The sequence below is a fragment of the Petromyzon marinus genome, assembly GCF_048934315.1.
Source record: "Petromyzon marinus isolate PM22_M1 ecotype Great Lakes invasive population chromosome 68 unlocalized genomic scaffold, UKy_Petmar_22M1.pri1.0 chr68_unloc.1, whole genome shotgun sequence".
Classification (NCBI taxonomy): Eukaryota; Metazoa; Chordata; class Hyperoartia; order Petromyzontiformes; family Petromyzontidae; genus Petromyzon; species Petromyzon marinus.
This window is the reverse complement of record NW_027422597.1, coordinates 5,975,674-5,995,637: the sequence shown is the minus strand read 5'-3', so window position 1 is coordinate 5,995,637 and position 19,964 is coordinate 5,975,674. Positions and strand designations below refer to the sequence as shown.

Here is a 19,964-nt window from a genome sequence, read left to right as displayed (position 1 = left end):
GAAGGTCATCGTAAAATACAATTAATTAAGAACGGAAATGGTTTAAAACATCTTTCCAATGGTTACTAAGTCAGAATCCATCTTCTCGGTTGAAATTGTCTCTGTGCTTGTATATGTGAATGGCCTCATGAACGAATCTCTCATGGTAGCCGGTTGGTATGCAAAGAACCTCCGTCTTGGAGAAGTCAATGTCATGTGAGCCCACTGAATTATAACAGTGATCTGCCACGGCAGAGGAGTTCGTTCTACCGTGTTTCAAGTCTGCTTTATGTTTGCGGATGCGGTCCGAGATATGTCGTTTGGTTTCTCCAATGTAGCTACTACCACAGAGGCACTTTAGTTTGTAAACGCCCGGGTACTGTATGTCCGGAACAGCATCTTTTACAGATGGAACTAGATCACGGATTTTATGTACTGTGTTGAATCGGACCTGGATCTTGTGTTTATTCAAGATTTTGGAGATATTTTTAGTGACCCCTGCAATGTAGGGTAAGGTGATGGTTTTGAGTGGCTCCACAAGAGGATCCTTCTTCATGACTGGAGTGATGGCTTTGCGGATTGTGTAGTCGGAGTAACCATTAGCCCTGAGAGCCTGGTGTACGTGCTTGAGTTCACTGGTAATGTGTTCCTGGTCAGAAATGCATTGGGCTCTATGGTATAGAGTCTTGATGAGGGAGTTCTTCTGGGATGGATGGTGGTGGAAATCTGGTTTCAAGTAAGCATCTGTATAGGTAGCTTTCCTGTAGACAGAGTGGCTCATTGAACCATCATGTCTCCTTTTAATTAAGACATCCAAAAAGGGTAGTTTGCCATCTTTTTCGACCTCCATGGTAAATCTGATGGCTGGGTGTATGGAATTGATGTGGTCGCGGAATTGTTCTAGAGCAGGTTGGCCATGTGGCCAGATGACAAAGGTGTCATCCACTTACCTCTTCCATAAGGTCGGGCGTAGAGTGGCAGTCTGGATGGCGTCAGTTTCAAATTTTTCCATGAATACGTTGGCTACAACCAGAGATAGGGGGGAGCCCATTGGGGTGCCCTCAGTTTGTTTGTAGAAAGTTCCATTCCAGGTGAAGTATGTGTTGGTTAAGCAATGTCTCACCAGGGGGGGTACATCAGTATGCAGTCCTTGATGAACCAGGTCTTCAATGATAGCGATGGTGTCAGGTACCGGGACTTTGGTGAACAAGGACACCACATCAAAACTGACAAGCAGGTCGTCTGGGGACAGGGAAATGCCTTTGATTGTCGATACCAGGTGAGTACAATTTAGTACCGCAGAGGTGGTTTTTCCAGTGAAAGGTCGCAGTATATCAGCAAGAAAACGTGCCAGTTTATAGGTGAGGGAGTTGATAGTAGAGACGATGGGACGAAGCGGTGTATCTTCTTTGTGTATCTTTGGAAGGCCATATAATCTTGGTGGTCTGGCAGCAGAGGGTTTCAACGAGAACTGTTTGGTCTGATCAATTAATACCCGGTTACTGTGAATAGCTCAGATGTGTAGGCTTTGACTTCAACATAGCCATTTCTGTGACCAGTCACAAGCTAATCACTCAGTTATTTCAATGATAAATTCTCCTAGTTATTTCAATGCTAAATTCTCCTGTTTGATTTGTACTAGGTGCCTCTGTGAATGTGTATGCTCTGACTTTAACATAGCTATTTCTGTGACCAGTCACAAGCTAATCACTCAGCTATTTCAATGCTAAATTATATGCTAATTCCTTTGTCAAGGCGCTTTGTTTCTTCTCACACAGCTTAAAGGTCGCGATCTGAGCGTGGCTTTTTCGTTCCAGCGCTGTCCTTTAGACAGTCTCGTCTCTTCACCTGATGAAGGCCGCTTGTGTTGTGGCCAAAACATCGTGATAATTTTATTGTTTTATTGTGTTATTTTAATTTATCAATTTATTATTTTATTCTCATTCTCCGTGACTTTACCGAAAGAACCAAAGAAGATATATTTTTCATTTTTTTTACAATATAGTATTGTCATCAGAAAGATGTAACTACAAGAAGTTTGCAGTCGATACCACTTTGGGAAGTGGGTGAAAAGTGAGTTACAAGATTTGAGGATACAACAACAGACAGTGAGTTAAATGAAAGCGTGTAAAAAAGAGAAACCCTTTAGAAAATACAATTGGGTGCGATTGGTGGGCGATTTCTCTTTGTTACAACGACATTTGCTCCCATCATGTAACTTTATGCTCCTTAATGGATGTAATTTTACTTGGCACAAGCTGAGCCAACGTGTTTTTGGCCCCTTTGCAAGTTAACCACGCATTGCACGACCACCGTTTCCAAAGCAGTGAGGGTGGCCCGTGGGAAAAATAATATTCAAATTCTTCACCTGGGAAATGTCCCCCCAGATGGGACCCCTCATTAGCTAAAGGGTGTTCAGGGTGCCGATTGACGCGTGGAATTTATGTAAATGCCTTAAAAATGCAACCCTTTAACCTGATTGCAATAAAACAACCCCCATACAGAAATAGAGATCTCGCCGGTTCTGCAACTCGTACAATCCATGTACAACGCATTCCACACGCTGTTGCCTGAGCGTAAGACTGATCAGGTTTGGTCACGAAGCCACTGGAGCTATGGTACTTTTCAATCATGAAAATTTACAAACGAGTTTCTTTAGAACTGCTTCTGTGTTGTGTTTAATTTGTTGTCTTTCCCCTGCACCGCCAATTAGTGCGGTTGGCTACGTACGATGTGAATGAAGTTCCAAATATTTGTCTCATATTCACAAGCATTGTGGTAGCCACTCTGGAAATATTTTAGTTTTTTTTACCAAATTCGAAAAACAATGGCTCTTGTTATTGTTTTACTTGATTTGAAGCTTTCATGACTGGAGGAGATTCTCTGGTTCTTTCGGTAAAGTGACATATGAAGAAAATACATTAAATAATAAGTACGACGTTTGGATTTCAACACAAGCAACGTCATCAGGTAGAACTAAATTTGTTATTTTGGTCTGCGACCCTTGACCTCAGTAGAGGCACCGCCCGGGTCTCTCGTGGCAAGCAGAGAGTTGGCGAGGGCCTCCAACGACAAAACTTGCCCACAACTGCCAGACGGGTCGCCCTTGAGAAAGAGCTTCCTTAGTTCAATGGGCTCTAGTCAGGGAAGTAAACTTCTATTTATTATTATGAAGTGTGTGTGAGAGAGTGGGCCAGTGGGAGGATGGCTGAATGAGTGAGTGGGTGTGATACGTGGGTGAATGGGTTCGTGTTTGGACAAGTGAGTGTATGAGTGCGAGAGAGTATGATTGGGCCAGTGAGTACGTGTGTACTTATGGAACGCTTTGATGATGTCTCCTGGCAAAGTCACCCTTGAAAAAATAGTTTCTTATCTCAAAGGGCTCTACTCCGGGAAGAAAACTTCTATACTCTTTGGTTCTTTCGGTAAAGTCACGTAGGTATAAAATAAATCACGATATTTCGGGTGCAACACAAGCATCTGTCATCATCACCTGATAACGGACGCTTGTGTTGCGCCTGAAAAGTGATTTATTGTATTCCTACGTGACTTTACCGAAATAATCAAAGAGTATGGATTCCTGCAGTCACGAAAGCTTCAAATAAAGAAAACTTCTAGTTGTTGAGGAGAGGCCGTCAGGCTTTTTTAGCTGCCACGACGCCTGTGCATCACACCACGCTGTGACTCAACACGCCCGAGGAGCAGCGTGGTGTGATGAGCAAAGACTGGAGCACTTGGGGAGGAGAGGGGCTGTGGAAAGATGGATGGAGGACGCGTGTGAATGTGAAACAACGCAGATAAAATACGCAATGGATGCGGCTGCGAACGATTGTAACAGGGATCTGCAGTCTCGGACAAGGTGAAAATGAGAGACAGTGTCATCGCCAGCAGTGGGTGATGGAGGCAGGTAAAGTTGGTGATAGATTCTCACTGCTTGCAAAAGGCTCAAGATTCCAGGATGGGTCACGGGAGGCTACAGATAAATTCCATCTCAGATGCCACAATGCCATTCAAAAACTCGTCACATTGCGGTAATTACCCGAAGATGGAATTACAGGACATCATGAGATATCTACGACACGAACTCTTTAATTTTACCAGGTAAGGCTCACTGTGCTATGTGGCTCTTTGTCAGAAGCGACCTGGCTGTTACAAATGTGAGTGCAATGAAGCGGCATATGTGGAAGTTGACTTCAGCCAAAAACTCTAAACGCGTGATGTTGATTCTAAATGTAGAGGGGATAATCGGAGGACCCAGATACAAATTCACGCTATCAAGGGGAGACAGAGAGACACAAGCTCTAAATATAAAGCAGCCATAAGGCGAGGGAGATAACATCTCCTAGAGACCGTGGCATGTAATCCATTGCTCTGGCTTACCATAGACATCAACTTGTGCGCTAAGCTTTGCAAAGATTACTTTATCTCTCGATACTCATTACATGAATCAGCCATCGCAGCTGAACCTCTACGACTTATATGAACAACTCATTTCTTTTTTTTTTAAAGAGTAAGTTCCGTTGATACATTTTGTTCATATAGCGGTATGTACAGTAGCCGTGTTCACCTTGAGACTGCTGTTTGTGCACCTAGGGGCACGGGTTCACATTCCTGGCAGTGTCTCGTGATGTCAGTGACGACAATGAAAATATTTTAAGTATTTTACTTCCTTCTTCACCGTTGCTATAAGAGAGAGGTCCTGGTCCAGCGTCTCTCTGAGCCACACAACGAGCGACCCCAGCAACGCCATGGGTCATGGCGAGCGGGACTCCCAGTGAGAGTGTGGATAGTGAGCTGTGCTGCTCCATCTGCCTGGACACATTCGTCTGCCCCTCCACGCTGAGCTGCGGACACTCGTTCTGCCTGCGGTGCCTGGAGGCCGCCTGGGAGACAGCGAGCAGCTTCAGCTGCCCACAGTGCCGAGCGACCTTCCCTGTGCGACCCCAGCTGAGGAGGAACGTGGCCCTCGCCAACCTGGCGGAGCAGCTCAGAGTTGGAGACGGGATGGCCGCGGCCGTCGTGTGTGACATCTGTGGTGATGGCCAGACTCCTGCAGTGAAGACCTGCCTGAGATGCGAGATGTCCTACTGTTTTTCTCACCTTAGGCCTCACGTGGAGAATCCCAGGTTGAGCGACCATGCTGTGGTGGATCCCACTGCGAGCTTGGATGAGCGAAGATGCCCTGAACACAAAAGAGAGCTGGAATTCTACTGCACAGTAGACAGCAGCCTGGTCTGCTCATCGTGCACCATCGCAGGTGAACACAAAGGACATGATGTCACCACGCTGAAGGACGAGCACGAGACACGGAAGGTGAGGCCCTCAGAGTGAGACACCACAACACGATCTGACTAATTCTGTAACTGGGCTTTACAACATCTGATGAAAAAACGTAATTGTGTGTTCATTCTTAATTTCAAGCTTTCGTGAGTGCAGGAATCCATACTCTTTGGTTCTTCCGTTAAAGTCACGTAGGTAGACAAAAATAAAAGATCACGACGTTTCGAAACAAACACAGCAGTCCTGCTGTGTTTGTTTCACACCTGATGACGGTTGCTTGTGTTGCGATTGAAACGTCGTGATCTATTATTTTTTCTACCTACGTGACTTTACCTAAAGAACCAAACAGTATGTTCATTCTCTCTCTTTTAAATCTGTCTCTGTCTGTGTTGACATCTCCTGCTTGGCTCACAGGGCTATACCAAAATAAACTGAAATGAACTGAAGGATACAGCCTCAAGGATGTATTTCATGCCAGGCTCTCACTAAACAAAATTCCCGTGTAAAGGAATTAAGTGAATAGAGATGTGAGACTGATATCACAGCCACCACAATCATATTAAATTCATTTTTTTAACTAGACAGCTGTGGGAACATGGGCTCTTGGGTCTGAGTCGGTATGGACACCAAGCCAGCACGGCTCCCACCGGCTGCTGCTACAACGAGGCATCCGCTTGAGGAGATGAGGGCCTTCACTGTGAAGGAGTCGGTGTGAAGGGAAGGGCGGTGTGAGGGGTGGCTCAGGGGGCTGGAGTCTCCCCCTGGTGACGTCTCGTCTCTCACTTCAGACGCACGTTGGGGAGGAGACGCGAACGGTGGAGAAGAAGAGGAAGGAGGCGGAGGAGTCCATGAAGCGGATGGAGGCCGCTCGCAAGGAGGCGCAGGTACCGTGTCCGGGTCTGGCTCTTTGACTCCTGTGAAATCCACTCAGTGTGGAAGTCGTGGAGGTCAAAATTCATCAAGCGAACTTCGTGCAGCTTCATATTTTTTATGCCTCTTACTATAATTATATTAAATTTCAAACTCAACATTAACTACAAGTGGATTGCTCATTTACCAGATTCGATGACCGCATCGGCGAGTCTGCTGCAAGGTCGGGTTACTTGGCTTGACGTCTTCCACCCGTCCGGCAAAAAAAAATGTAGAGAGAGCCACGGATTGTCGGGGTGGAGCTGTGGTGCAGCTGTTACACTGCACTGGAGGTCGTGCACTGGCACGGACGCAGAGCCACAGACACCACTCAGCTGCACCTCACGCCATCCCTAATCACATCCCCTGAGTTTATTGAAACTACAACTATTTTTATTTTACCAGGTAAGGCCCCACTGAGCTGTGTAGATTTTTTCAGAAGTGACCCTGGCTGTCACAAATAATAGCAGCTCATCAAAGTGGCTGACATCATCACGTGAATATATATAGCAGCAGACACATAGAGATACATAGAGACCGCTCGAGATACATAGGGACCCCTAGAGATACATAGGGACACATAGAGATACATAGAGACCCATAGATTAAACTATTTTTTTATTTCACCAGGTAAGGCCCCACTGAGCCATGTAGCTCTTTTGCAGAAGGAACCTGAATATCACAAAGATAGCTCATTAAAATGTCTACTCTAAATACTGCACTCTAAACGCTTGCTTGAACCCGGAGACACTCTTGGGCTCTGCGGGTTGTTCACAGCAGATAATCAATGCCTTTGACTATAAACCCGAGTCGGACTCGTGGGATATAGATACCAGATCCATAGATATATCAAAGACACACATAGAGATACATAGACACCCATATAAATACCAGACCCATATATATATATCAAAGACACACATAGAGATACATAGACACCCATATAGATACCAGACCCATAGAGATATCAAAAACACACATAGAGATACATAGACACCCATATAGATACCAGACCCATAGATATATCAAAGACACACATAGAGATACATATGTAGTGATGGTAGCATCACTACTGTGTACACACGCACAAGCGTGACGTCACTATGCGGGGGAGCGTCATGACCACGCTGGTCTACACACACGCATGACGTCATCCCGGCTGGAGGCGGGAATGACGTCAGGGCCGGTTCTGGGCTCGGGAGGCCACGAGGGTGGTGTGAGGCCGTGGACACGTGACTGGACCCCACTGGGGGCCGGGGGCCTAGGGGGCACCTCGGAGGGCACGTGGACAGCAGGGGGGCTTCGAGAGGGTTCTCGAAGGGAGGCGTGGCCGGGGCGGGGCCCGGGCACGCCGAGGCCCATATAAGCAGCCTCCTCGCGAGGTTCGAGGCTGCCCGTATCAAGAACGAAGATGCATCGTGAAGACGCCAAGAAGAGTCAAGCCTCCAGTCAGCGGACCTGGCAGTAGTCCACCTGGCTGGGTCACGCTAGAGTATTTGAGAAGTATGTGTTAGCTAGAGTAGGTCGGTGGTCACCACCTTATGTGCAGTGTTATATTACTCACCGTTCTAATAAATCAGCGTTGCCTCCCAAGGAGTCGTGTGTGCACCTAATTCGAACCCACTACATTTGGTGTCAGAAATTGCGGAAAAATAAATAACGTTAGGTGTTATCCTAGTCAGTATAATATGTGCACGATTACTACAACTTACCTGCTCGCTTTCACACGACGAGGAGGCGAGACGATCATCTTCGGGGCAGCCCCGGGGTTCTGCAGCCTCGGTGAAGGAGGGCCATGGCGCTGCAGGCGGGGCAGCAGCACGCACATCACGTCGCTGCTTCGCCGCCATCGAGAGAGAGAGCGACGGAGCTGGAGGAGAGAGGACGCCGCCGCTGCTGCTGCTGCGGGTGCCTGGGCGGGAAATTCACGCGCGCATGGTGCACGCGCGGCCGCCATCTTGGCGGGCGGTCGGGACGCGGTTCCCGCCAAAACGCCGTTCCCGCCATTCTCAACGCCTGTGGAGGGAGATCTTGGGCCGTCTTGGTGGCATCCTGTGCTCACCATCCAAGAGTCTTCAAGTTCCACAGTGCAGCCTCCGTTCCTCACAGCCTCTCAGGCGAGTCGTGACACAATGCACCCGGCCCTAAAAACACACTTCACCCATCTTGCGTGCGCCGGGTTGCGATTAGGTGTTTTTTTTACTCGCTGGGTTGCGAAGCGTGTTAGTTGGGTTGGGTGCGTGGCAGATTGACGCGGCGCCCGTGCGTGTGTCTGCTTTGTAACAGTGTTGTTAAGTACGGCGTCGGGATTGTTATCTTAAGGAGCCAGTTAATGATGAATTCGGCTATGTGGGGGGTCTCGGGCTCCGTTAAGATCCAGTGAATTGCCGGGTTAATGATTTGTTGACACTTTGTTTGATTGCCGTTGCGGAGTCGCGATTGTTTTTGGGTATACAGTATGGAGCTTCGCTCGTGAATGTTGTCAATGTGTGACTGTGCGAAACTTTGCTTGTGAGTGTTAACAATGTATGCTTTGTATGGAGCTTTGTTCGTGATTGTTGATATATAGCTTGTGCCACATTTGTTAACGAAGTGTTGATTGTATGGGATTTTTCTCGAGATCACGATGTGTGGACTGTGTACTGTATAGACTGTCTCTCTGCACTGATACGGGTTGTGACATACATTGTTGTGATCCTTGGTACGGATCGTTAAATTGTGATGGTGACATATGGTGCCAGTGATTTGGATTGTGCTGCTGGCTGTGGCTAGTCTTGGCCAAAGATCCTGACCAGAATGCCCCTGTCATTGTTGCGTGTTGACACGAGTGTGGTCCCGTCATGGTGTGGCTGATGGCTTGACCTGGCGGCCCGGAGATCAAGACACTCCGAGGCGCGTCCGAGACAGTGAGCCAGAGGCTCAGGGAGCTTGTGGTGAGTTGCTCTCTCAGCTCGGTTGGTACAGCTAAATGCTGCAATGCGAGGCTTGGAGAGAGGGGTTGGTGTGTCCTCTCAACCCAGTTGGGACAGCTGATTGCTGCAATGCGAGTCCTGGAGAGGGGTGTTCTTGTGTCTTCTCAGCTCGGTCGGAACAGCTATATGCTGCGATGCGAGTCTTGGAGAGAGACTGGGTTATAATTCCCCCGATACGGCCGACACGTGCGCGTCGGAAAGGCGGGGGGTGCTACCGAGTGGCATGAGATGTCTGGGTTGGCCTTCAAGGGAGGGCTTCTGAGTTGTGCGAGCGCGGAAAACGCACGTGGGGCCGCCATTTTGTGTGAGCGCGGGAAACTGCAGGGGATGCGGGTCGTGCATGCGGCCGCCATTTTGTACGTGCATGGGTATTTGTGTGAACCATTTCTGGGCAAGACCAGGCATTTTTTTGAGTCACATCGATTTAACATTTTTTTACAAAAAATGTAGATACTGAGGCAACGCTGAAGTGCGACTTCTTTGCCCAGTACATGGGTCAACCTGGAAGCATGACTTCCTTGACCCGGGATGTTGTACAACATCCAACGGTTGTACCTTTTGGTTGCAGCATACTGGCTCGACCTTGAAGAGTGACTTCCTTGAGCCAGTACATGGGTCGACCCTGAAGTGCGACTTCTTGACCTGGAACGTAGGAGACGTCCGGAATGTTAAGTGGTGTTTGTAGGTGGGTGTTAGACTTTCGGTCTTCGCCCTATTGCCACCTGTGGGGTGGAACGGTAACAGGGCGGTGTGAGACCCTGCCATCTATGGGGTGGTTGTGTGGTTTTGGTTTGATTTACCGGTGTTGGTTGTGCATCCAACGCGTCGGAATCTATGTATTTTTGTTTTTATTTCTTCCGCCGGGCGGAATACGATCATCTCCACTTCCCTGGGCCGGGTGGCTGTCGTGTCCGACGAGCTGAGGCGTGGGCTTGTGGTTCTGTGCCTCAGGAGGTGGTTTCTTCTTGTCACAGGATTCCTGCACCTGCCGCCCTTGGAGTCGCCGGTTGTGCTGACCGGATGTGGACTTGAAGGGGAGAGTGGAGCGCCCGTACGTCACTCCTGCTCATCCTGTTGCCCAACTCCTGGGGAGGGGCCGTGCCCTTTTTGGGCCTTTTTCAAGTTCCCCCAGGACCTCCAGGGAGAGCGTGCTCGCCTCCCCTGGAGGCTCGGCCACGCGAATTCGTTTGAAGACTGGCTGCTGTCCATGACTCTCACACCTTGTTGATTGCTTACACCGTTGTCAAGCAGCCACATTCATATGTCGGTGCATGCGTACAAATTCACACGGATGGGCTGTGCTGAGGGATAAGTGGGTTGACCAGTTCTTTTGGTGTACATGTGGTTGTTGGTTCCCCTCATTCCATACATTCTTCCCTTCCCCCCTCTCGGTGTGTGTACATATGTTTCTCGGGGTGATTATTGTCGGTCGCCGGTTGTTTGTTGACGTTGTTGGAGGCACACTGTTTTTTTTCTGTATTGTCACAGCCGAGATGGCTGTTTTTTTTTTTACATGGGGGAGGGTGATGTAGTGATGGTAGCATCACTACTGTGTACACACGCACAAGCGTGACGTCACTATGCGGGGGAGCGTCATGACCACGCGGGTCTACACACACGCATGACGTCATCCCGGCTGGAGGCGGGAATGACGTCAGGGCCGGTTCTGGGATCGGGAGGCCACGAGGGTGGTGTGAGGCCGTGGCACTCTCTGTGACCCCGGCTGGACACGTGACTGGACCCCAGTGGGGGCCGGGGGCCTAGGGGGCACCTCAGAGGGCACGTGGACAGCAGGGGGGCTTCGAGAGGGTTCTCGAAGGGAGGCGTGGCCGGGGCGGGGCCCGGGCACGCCGAGGCCCATATAAGCAGCCTCCTCACGAGGTTCGAGGCTGCCCGTATCAAGAACGAAGATGCATCGTGAAGACGCCAAGAAGAGTCAAGCCTCCAGTCAGCGGACCTGGCAGTAGCCCACCTGGCTGGGTCACGCTAGAGTATTTGAGAAGTATGTGTTAGCTAGAGTAGGTCGGTGGTCACCACCTTATGTGCTGTGTTTTATTACTTACCATTCTAATAAATCAGCGTTGCCTCCCAAGGAGTCGTGTGTGCACCTAATTCGAACCCACTACACATAGACACCCATTTAGATACCAGACCCATAGATATATCAAAGACACACATAGAGATACATAGACACCCATATAAATACCAGACCCATATATATATCAAAGACACACATAGAGATACATAGACACCCATATAGATACCAGACCCATAGAGATATCAAAAACACACATAGAGATATATAGACACCCATATAGATACCAGACCCATAGATATATCAAAGACACACATAGAGATACATAGACACCCATATAAATACCAGACCCATATATATATCAAAGACACACATAGAGATACATAGGCACCCATATAGATACCAGACCCATAGAGATATCAAAAACACACAGAGATACATAGACACCATAGAGATACATAGACACCCATATAGATACTAGACCACATAGAGATACATAGACACCATAGAGATACAGAGAGACCCCGAGAGAGACCTACATAGAGATATTAGGCCCATAGAGACTCATAGACAGCCATAGAGACCTATAGACTAAACTATTTTTTTTTATTTTACCAGGAAAGGTTCGGGGCCATCCATAAATGACGTCATGCACCTAAGGGAGGAGGGGGGTCAGGCATTTGTGACGATGTGTGACGAAGGGGGAGGGGGGGGGGGTTGGAGAAATGACGTCACATCAAAATTCGCAACTTTAAAATAGAATATGAATTAAATCTCATTGTTAAAACAACACTAATTATTATTAATCTTCATTATTAACTATTGATTATTTAAATTAACTAAGGTCACCTTTTATTTATTCCATGAAGGAGCATTTTGCTTCTCCATGGGAGAATGGAGAAGCATACATTTTGTAAAAATTTTGAATAATTGTTTTTAAACATTTTGATTAAACCAGAGTTTTTCATTCTGTGAAATGAATATGTGACTGTTATAATTGTACTCTCCATTTTGCTTCGTTCTACTACAAAGTTTCACAGAGGTGTTGTTTCTCTGTGTGCCTATGTGTGTGTCTCTCTCTCTGTGTCTCTCTCTGTGTCTCTCTCTCTGATTGTGTGTCTGTCTGTGTCTCTCTCTGTGTCTCTCTGTGTGTCTCTCTCTTTGCTTGTGTGTATGTCTGTGTGTCTCTGTGTGTCTCTCTCTGTGTGTCTCTGTGTGTGTCTCTCTCTGGCTGTGTGTCTGTGTCTCCGTGTCTGTGTTTTGTCTCGCTCTCAAATTTAGCACTCTTTGGAAGAATTAATCAGCCAGTTAGGGTGGTGAATGTTATGTTAGCCGACTCTCTGTGTTGTATTGCATTATACTTCTTAGTTTACGAGGTTTGTTTTTCTCATTCATTCGTACCTGATGATGATTGCTTGTGTTGTAATCGAAACGTCGTATGCTATTATTAAATTTATTTTCTTTCTATGTGACTTAACCGAAAGAACAAACAAGTTTTTTTTGTAGTTATAATTACTTTTGAAATTTTATAATTATAAGAGAATTTCAATATAATATTCTGAACATCTGCAGTTTTAGTAAGACGTTGACTATTTTCAAGTTAATTTTATGCTAAATTCCAGCTTTCCAAAGCCTCCTTTTTAATACATGTTTTCTGGTACAACATCAGAGTGCAGCACCACATTAGATACGCACTACAGTGACAATCGTTTTAGTTTAAAGTGATTTGAAACATGTTTTATTTTCAAAATGGAAATATGGTTTTGGGCGGGGCAGAGCTTTTTGACGTCATATTTGAGGGGGGTCTGACTTTTTGTGACGCCATGGGGGGAGGGAGGGGGTTAAAAATCGGCCAAAATCGCGTGACGTCATTTATGGATGACCCCTTATTTGTCAGAAGCGACATGGCTATTATAAATGATAACTCAACAAAGTGGATGTAATGTTGAAATTGCTAGCAGCCAAATACTCTGAACGCGTAATGTCGATGCTAATTGTGGAGGCAAAAACCGGAGGACCCAGAGAAAAATCCATACGACTACAGAGAGAACAAACTCCAACTAAATGGGCGTCAAGGTCGGGATCGAACCACGACCTGCTGAATACCAGGCGAGGGAGTCAACATCTCCTAGCCACCACGGCGCCCACACGCACACACGGAGTGGCTCATGGCTCAGGGGGGCAACCGTGGTCCTTGCGTCTCCGCAGGAATCAGTGGCCGGGATCAGGGGTCACATCACGGGCAAGTTCGCCCGTCTAAAGAAGGCTCTGGACGAGGACGAGAAGGAGGCTCTCCAACGCGTGGCCGTGAAGGAGCGCGAGCTGCTGTCCCGGATAGACGAGGACATCGCTCGTCACAAGCGGGAGATCGGGGAGCTCCAGGTGGCGGCCGCTCGTCTACGCACCCTGCAGCACGAGAGGGACTCGCTCGCCTTCCTGCAGGTGGGGAGCACCTCTGTGGAGACGCCGTTTGGGTGTCCAGAACAACAGAGTGGGCAGTGGCAGGGGGCTCGTGGTGCAAGGTTAGAGACGTCACTCATGATCCCTGTCTTTCTTTTCCACAGGGGCACCTGGAGGAGACGCGCAGGTACAGATCCTCAATGTCTCACTGTTAAAAACTCACAACACAGTAGATGTGTGTGTTAGACACACGGGCTCTGTGTGTTAGACACACAGGCTTTGTGTTTTAGACACACGGGCTGTATATGTTAGACACAGGGTGTGTTTGTTTGTGTGTTAGACATGCTAGCTGTGAGTGAGACACAGGCTGTGTGTCAGACACGGGCTGTGTGTGAGACACGGGCTGTGTGTGAGACACTGGCTGTGTGTGAGACACGGGCTATGTGTGAGACACGTGCTGTATGTGCTGTGGTTGCTGAGTTTTCCGATGCTGTGGCTAAACGAGGCTGTGTGTGATGCTGTTGGTGGTTGTCCCAGGAGAGAGATCCCAAAGGAATCTGCACCCCCACCTCCCACTTCACTGGACTCCACCACGATCCGCTCCCTTGAAAGGGCCATGCGCAGACTCCTGCCTCTCGTCTGTGAGTCCCTCAGTCTTGCACCCGCGTGCCCCACTCTGTTGCACTGCACTTCTGTGCTCCCCACCTTCATCAACTTTTATTTTACCAGGTAAAGAACTCACTTAACCTTGTCGCTCTTTTGTCGCAAGCGACCAATCACAAATGACAGCTCTTCGAAATAGCTCATCACGTGGATATTTATATCAGCAGCCAAATCCTCTGAATGCAAATTGATTCTAAACGTGGAGGGGAAAACGCGAATACTAACGAATATTAGTATGTGTACACTAATACTAACTAATATTAGTATGTGTACACTAATACTAAATAATATTAGTATGTGTACACTAATACAAACTAATATTATTGTGTGTATACTAATACTAACTAATATTAGTGTGTGTACACTAATACTAACTAATATTAGTGTGTGTACACTAATACTAACTAATATTAGTGTGTGTACACTAATACTAACTAATATTAGTGTGTCTACACGAATACTAACAAATATTAGTATGTGTACACTAATACTAACTAATATTAGTGTTAGTACACTAATACAAACTAATACTAGTATGTGTACACTAATACTAGCTAATATTAGTGTGCGTACACTAATACTAACGAATATTCGTTTGTATACACTAATACTAACGAATATTCGTGTGTGAACACTAATACTAACTAATATTAGTGAGTATACACTCATACTAACTAATTTTAGTGTGTGTACACTAATACTAACTAATATAAGTTTGTGTACACTTACACTAAATAATATTAGCGTGCGTACACTAATACTAACTAGTATCAGTGTGTGTATAATAATACTAACTAATATTATTGTGTGTATACTAATACTAACAAATATTAGTGTGAGTACACTACTTCTAACTATTATTAGTGTGTGGACACTATAGTGTACACTAATACTAACTAATACTATTGTGTGTATTCTAATAGTAACTAATATTAGTGCGTATACACTAATACTAACTAATATTAGTGTGTGTACACTAATACTAACGAATATTAGTTTGTATACACTAACACTAACTAATATTCGTGTGTGTACACTAATACTAACTAATATTATTGCGTACACTAATACCAACTAATATTAGTATGTGTACACTAATATAAACGAATATTAGTTTGTATACACTAATACTAACTAATATTGGTGTGTGTACACTAATACTAACTAATATAAGTTTGTGTACACTAACACTAAATCATATTAGTGTGTGTACACTAATACTAACTAATATTAGTATGTGTACACTAATAAAAACGAATATTAGTATGTGTACACTAATACTAACTAATATTAGTGTGTGTACACTACTACTAACTAATATTAGTGTGTGTAAACCAATGTTAACTAATATTAGCATGTGTACAAAAATACTAACTAATATTAGTATGTGTACAAAAATACTAACTAATATTAGTATGTGTACACTTATACTAACTAATTTTAGTGTGTGTACACTAATACTAACTAATATTAGTGTGTGTACACTAATACTAACTAATATTCGTGTGTGTACACTAATACAAATGAATATTAGTTTGTGTACCCTCATACTAACTAATATTAGTGTGTGGACACAAATACTAATGAATATTACTTTGTATACACTGACACTAACTAATATTAGCGTGTGAACACTAATACTAACTAATATTAGTGTGCACTAATACTAACTAATACTATTGTGTGTATTCTAATAGTAACTAATATTAGTGTGTATACACGAGTACTAACTAATATTAGTGTGTGTACACTAATACTAACGAATATTAGTTTGTATACACTAATACTAACTAATATTCGTGTGTGTACACTAATACTAACTAATATTAGTGTGTACACTAATACAAACTAATATTAGTATGTGTACACTAATACAAACGAATATTAGTTTGTATACACTAATACTAACTAATATTAGTGTGTGTACACTAATACTAACTAATATAAGTTTGTGTACACTAACACTAAATCATATTACTGTGTGTACACTAATACTAACTAATATTTGTATGTGTACACTAATAAAAACTAATTTTATTATGTGTACACTAATACTAACTAATATTAGTGTGTGTACACTACTACTAACTAATATTAGTGTGTGTAAACTAATGCTAACTAATATTAGTATGTGTAGAATAATACTAACTAATATTAGTATGTGTACACTTATACTAACTAATATTGGTGTGTGTACATTAATACTAACTAATATTAATGTGTGTACACTAATATTAACTAATATTAGTGTGTATAAACTAATACAAACGAATATTAGTGTGTGGACACGAATACTAATGAACATTATTTTGTATACACTTACACTAAATAATATAAGTATGTATACACTAATACTAACTAATATTAGTGTGAGTACACTAATACTAACTAATATTTGTTTTTGTACACTAATACTAACTAATATTAGTACGTGTACACTAATACTGAATAATATTAGTATGTGTACACTAATACTAACTAATATTAATATGTGTACACTAATACTAACCAATATTAGTATGTGTACACTAATAAAAACTAATATTAGTATGTGAACACTAATATTAACTACAATTAGTATGTGTACACTAATACTAACTAATATTAGTATGTGGACACTAATATTAACAAATATGAGGATGTGTACACTAACACTAACTAATATTAGTATGTGTAAACTAATACTAAATAATATTAGTACGTGTACACTAACACTAACTAATATTAGTGTGTACACAGATTCTAACTAATATTAGTGTGTGTACAGTAATACTAACTAATGTTAGTTTGTGTACACTAATACTAACTAATATGAGTGTGTACACTAATACTAACTAATATTAGTATGTGTACACTAATACTAACTAATATTAGTATGTGTACACTTATATTAACTAATATTAGTGTGTGTACACTAATACTAAATAATAGTTTTGTGTATACACTAATACTAACTAATATTAGTGTGTGACACTGCTACTAACTAATATTAGTGTGTGTACACTAATACTAACTAATATAAGTGTGTGTACACTAATACAAATGAATATTAGTTTGTATACACTAACACTAACTAATTTTTGCGTGTGTACACTAATACTAACTAATATTAGTGTACACTAATACTAACTAATATAAGTGTGTGTACACTAATACAAATGAATATTAGTTTGTATACACTAACACTAACTAATTTTTGCGTGTGTACACTAATACTAACGAATATTAGTTTGTAAACACTAATACTAACTAATATTCGTGTGTATACACTAATACTAACTAATATTAGTGTTTACACTAATACAAACTAATATTAGTATGTGTACACTAATACAAACGAATATTAGTTTGTATACACTAATACTATCTAATATTAGTGTGTGTACACTAATACTAACTAATATAAGTTTGTGTACACCAACACTAAATCATATTAGTGTGTGTACACTAATACTAACTAATAGTAGTGTGTATACACTAATACTAACTAATATTAGTGTGTGTACACTACTACTAACTAATATTAGTGTGTGTAAACTAATGATAACTAATATTAGTATGTTTACAATAATACTAACTAATATTAGTATGTGTACAATTATACTAACTAATATTGGTGTGTGTACATTAATACTAACTAATATTAATACTAACTAATATTGGTATGTGGAAACTTATATTAATAAATATGAGTATGTGTACACTAACACTAAATCATATAGTGTGTTTACACTAATAGTAACTAATAGTAGTGTGTATACACTAATAATAATTAATATTAGTGTGTATACTAATACTAACTAAACAAGTATGTGTACACTAATACTAACTAATATTAGTATGTGTTCACTAATACTAACTAATATTAGTATGTGTACACTAATATCAACTATTATTAGTGTGTGTACACTAATAACTAATTTTTGTGTGTGTACACTCATACTTACTAATATTAGTGTCTGGACACTAATTCTAACGAATAATTAGTTTGTATACACTAATACTAACTAATAATAGTGTGTGTACAGTAAAACTAACTAATATTAGTGTTTGTACACTAATACAAACTAATATTATTGTGTGTATACTATTACTAACTAATATTAGTGTGTGTACACTAATACTAACTAATATTAGTGTGTTTACACTAATACTAACTAAGATTAGTATGTGTACACTAATAACAACTCATATTATTATGTATACACTAATACTAACTAATATTGTTGTGTGTACATTAATACTAACTAATATTAGTGTGTGCACACTAATAATAACTAATATTAGTGTGTGTACACTAATACTAACTAATGTAAGTTTGTGTACACTAACTCTAAATAATATAATTGTGTGTACACTAATAATAACTAATATTATTAACTAATATTAGTATGTGTACACTAATAATAACTAACATTAGTATGTGTACTCTAACACTAACTAATATTAGTATGTGTATACTAATACTAACTAATATTAGTGTTTGTACACAAATAATAACTAATATTAGTAAGTGTACACTAATACTAACTAATATTCGTGTGTGTACATAAATACTAACTAATATTAGTGTGTGCACACTAATACTTAATAATATTAGTATGTGTACACTCATACCAACTAATAGTAGTGTGTGGACACTAATGCTAACGAATATTAGTTTGTATACACTAATACTAACTAAAATTAGTTCTTTGTACACTAATACTAACTAATATACGTTTGTGTACACTAACACTAAATCATATTAGTGTGTGTACACTAATACTAACATAGTAGTGTGTATACACTAATACTAACTAATATTAGTGTGTGTACACTAATACTAACTAATATTACTATGTGTACACTAATAAAAACTAATATTAGTATGTGTACACTAACACTAACTAATATTAGTATGTGTACACTAATACTAACTAATATTAGTATGTGTAAACTAATACTAAATAATATTAGTATGTGTACACTCACACTAACTAATATTAGTGTGTACACTGATCCTAACTAATATTAGTGTGTACATTAATACTAACTAATGTTAGTTTGTGTACACTAATAATAACTAATATTAGTGTGTGTACCTTATAATAATAACTAATATTAGTGTGTGTACACTAATACTATCTAATACTATTGTGTGTATACTAATACTAACTAATATTAGTGTGTGTACACTATTCCTAACTAATATTATTATGTGTACAATAATTTTAACTAATATTAGTATGTGTACACTAATTCGAACTAATTTTAGTGTGTGCACACTAATACTTAATAATATTAGTATGTGTACACTCATACTAACTAATATTTAGTGTGTGAACACTAATACTAACGAATATTAGTTTGTGTACACTAATACTAACTAATATTCGTGTGTGTACACTAATACTAACTAATATTAGTGTGTACACTAATACAAACTAATATTAGTATGTGTACACTAATACAAACGAATATTAGTTTGTATACACTAATACTAACTAATATTAGTGTGTACACTAATACTAACTAATATAAGTTTGTGTACACTAACACTAAATCATATTACTGTGTGTACACTAATACTAACTAATATTTGTATGTGTACACTAATAAAAACTAATTTTATTATGTGTACACTAATACTAACTAATATTAGTGTGTGTACACTACTACTAACTAATATTAGTGTGTGTAAACTAATGCTAACTAATATTAGTATGTGTAGAATAATACTAACT

At 41.7% G+C, this 19,964-nt stretch overlaps 1 protein-coding gene across 1 annotated transcript in view; it reads left to right on the top strand.

Annotated features, from left to right (window-relative positions):
• Positions 1–1,027: 1,027 nt before the first annotated feature.
• LOC116957999 (E3 ubiquitin-protein ligase TRIM11-like) overlaps positions 1,028–19,964 on the top strand; it is a 30,422-nt gene continuing 11,485 nt past the window's right edge. The window contains exons 1-5 of the mRNA XM_076058183.1: positions 1,028–5,292; positions 6,048–6,143; positions 13,384–13,617; positions 13,740–13,762; positions 14,113–14,216. Of these exons, the coding sequence (XP_075914298.1) occupies positions 4,735–5,292; positions 6,048–6,143; positions 13,384–13,617; positions 13,740–13,762; positions 14,113–14,216 (1,015 nt within the window). The 5' untranslated portion in view covers positions 1,028–4,734. The remainder of the gene's footprint in view (positions 5,293–6,047; positions 6,144–13,383; positions 13,618–13,739; positions 13,763–14,112; positions 14,217–19,964) is intronic.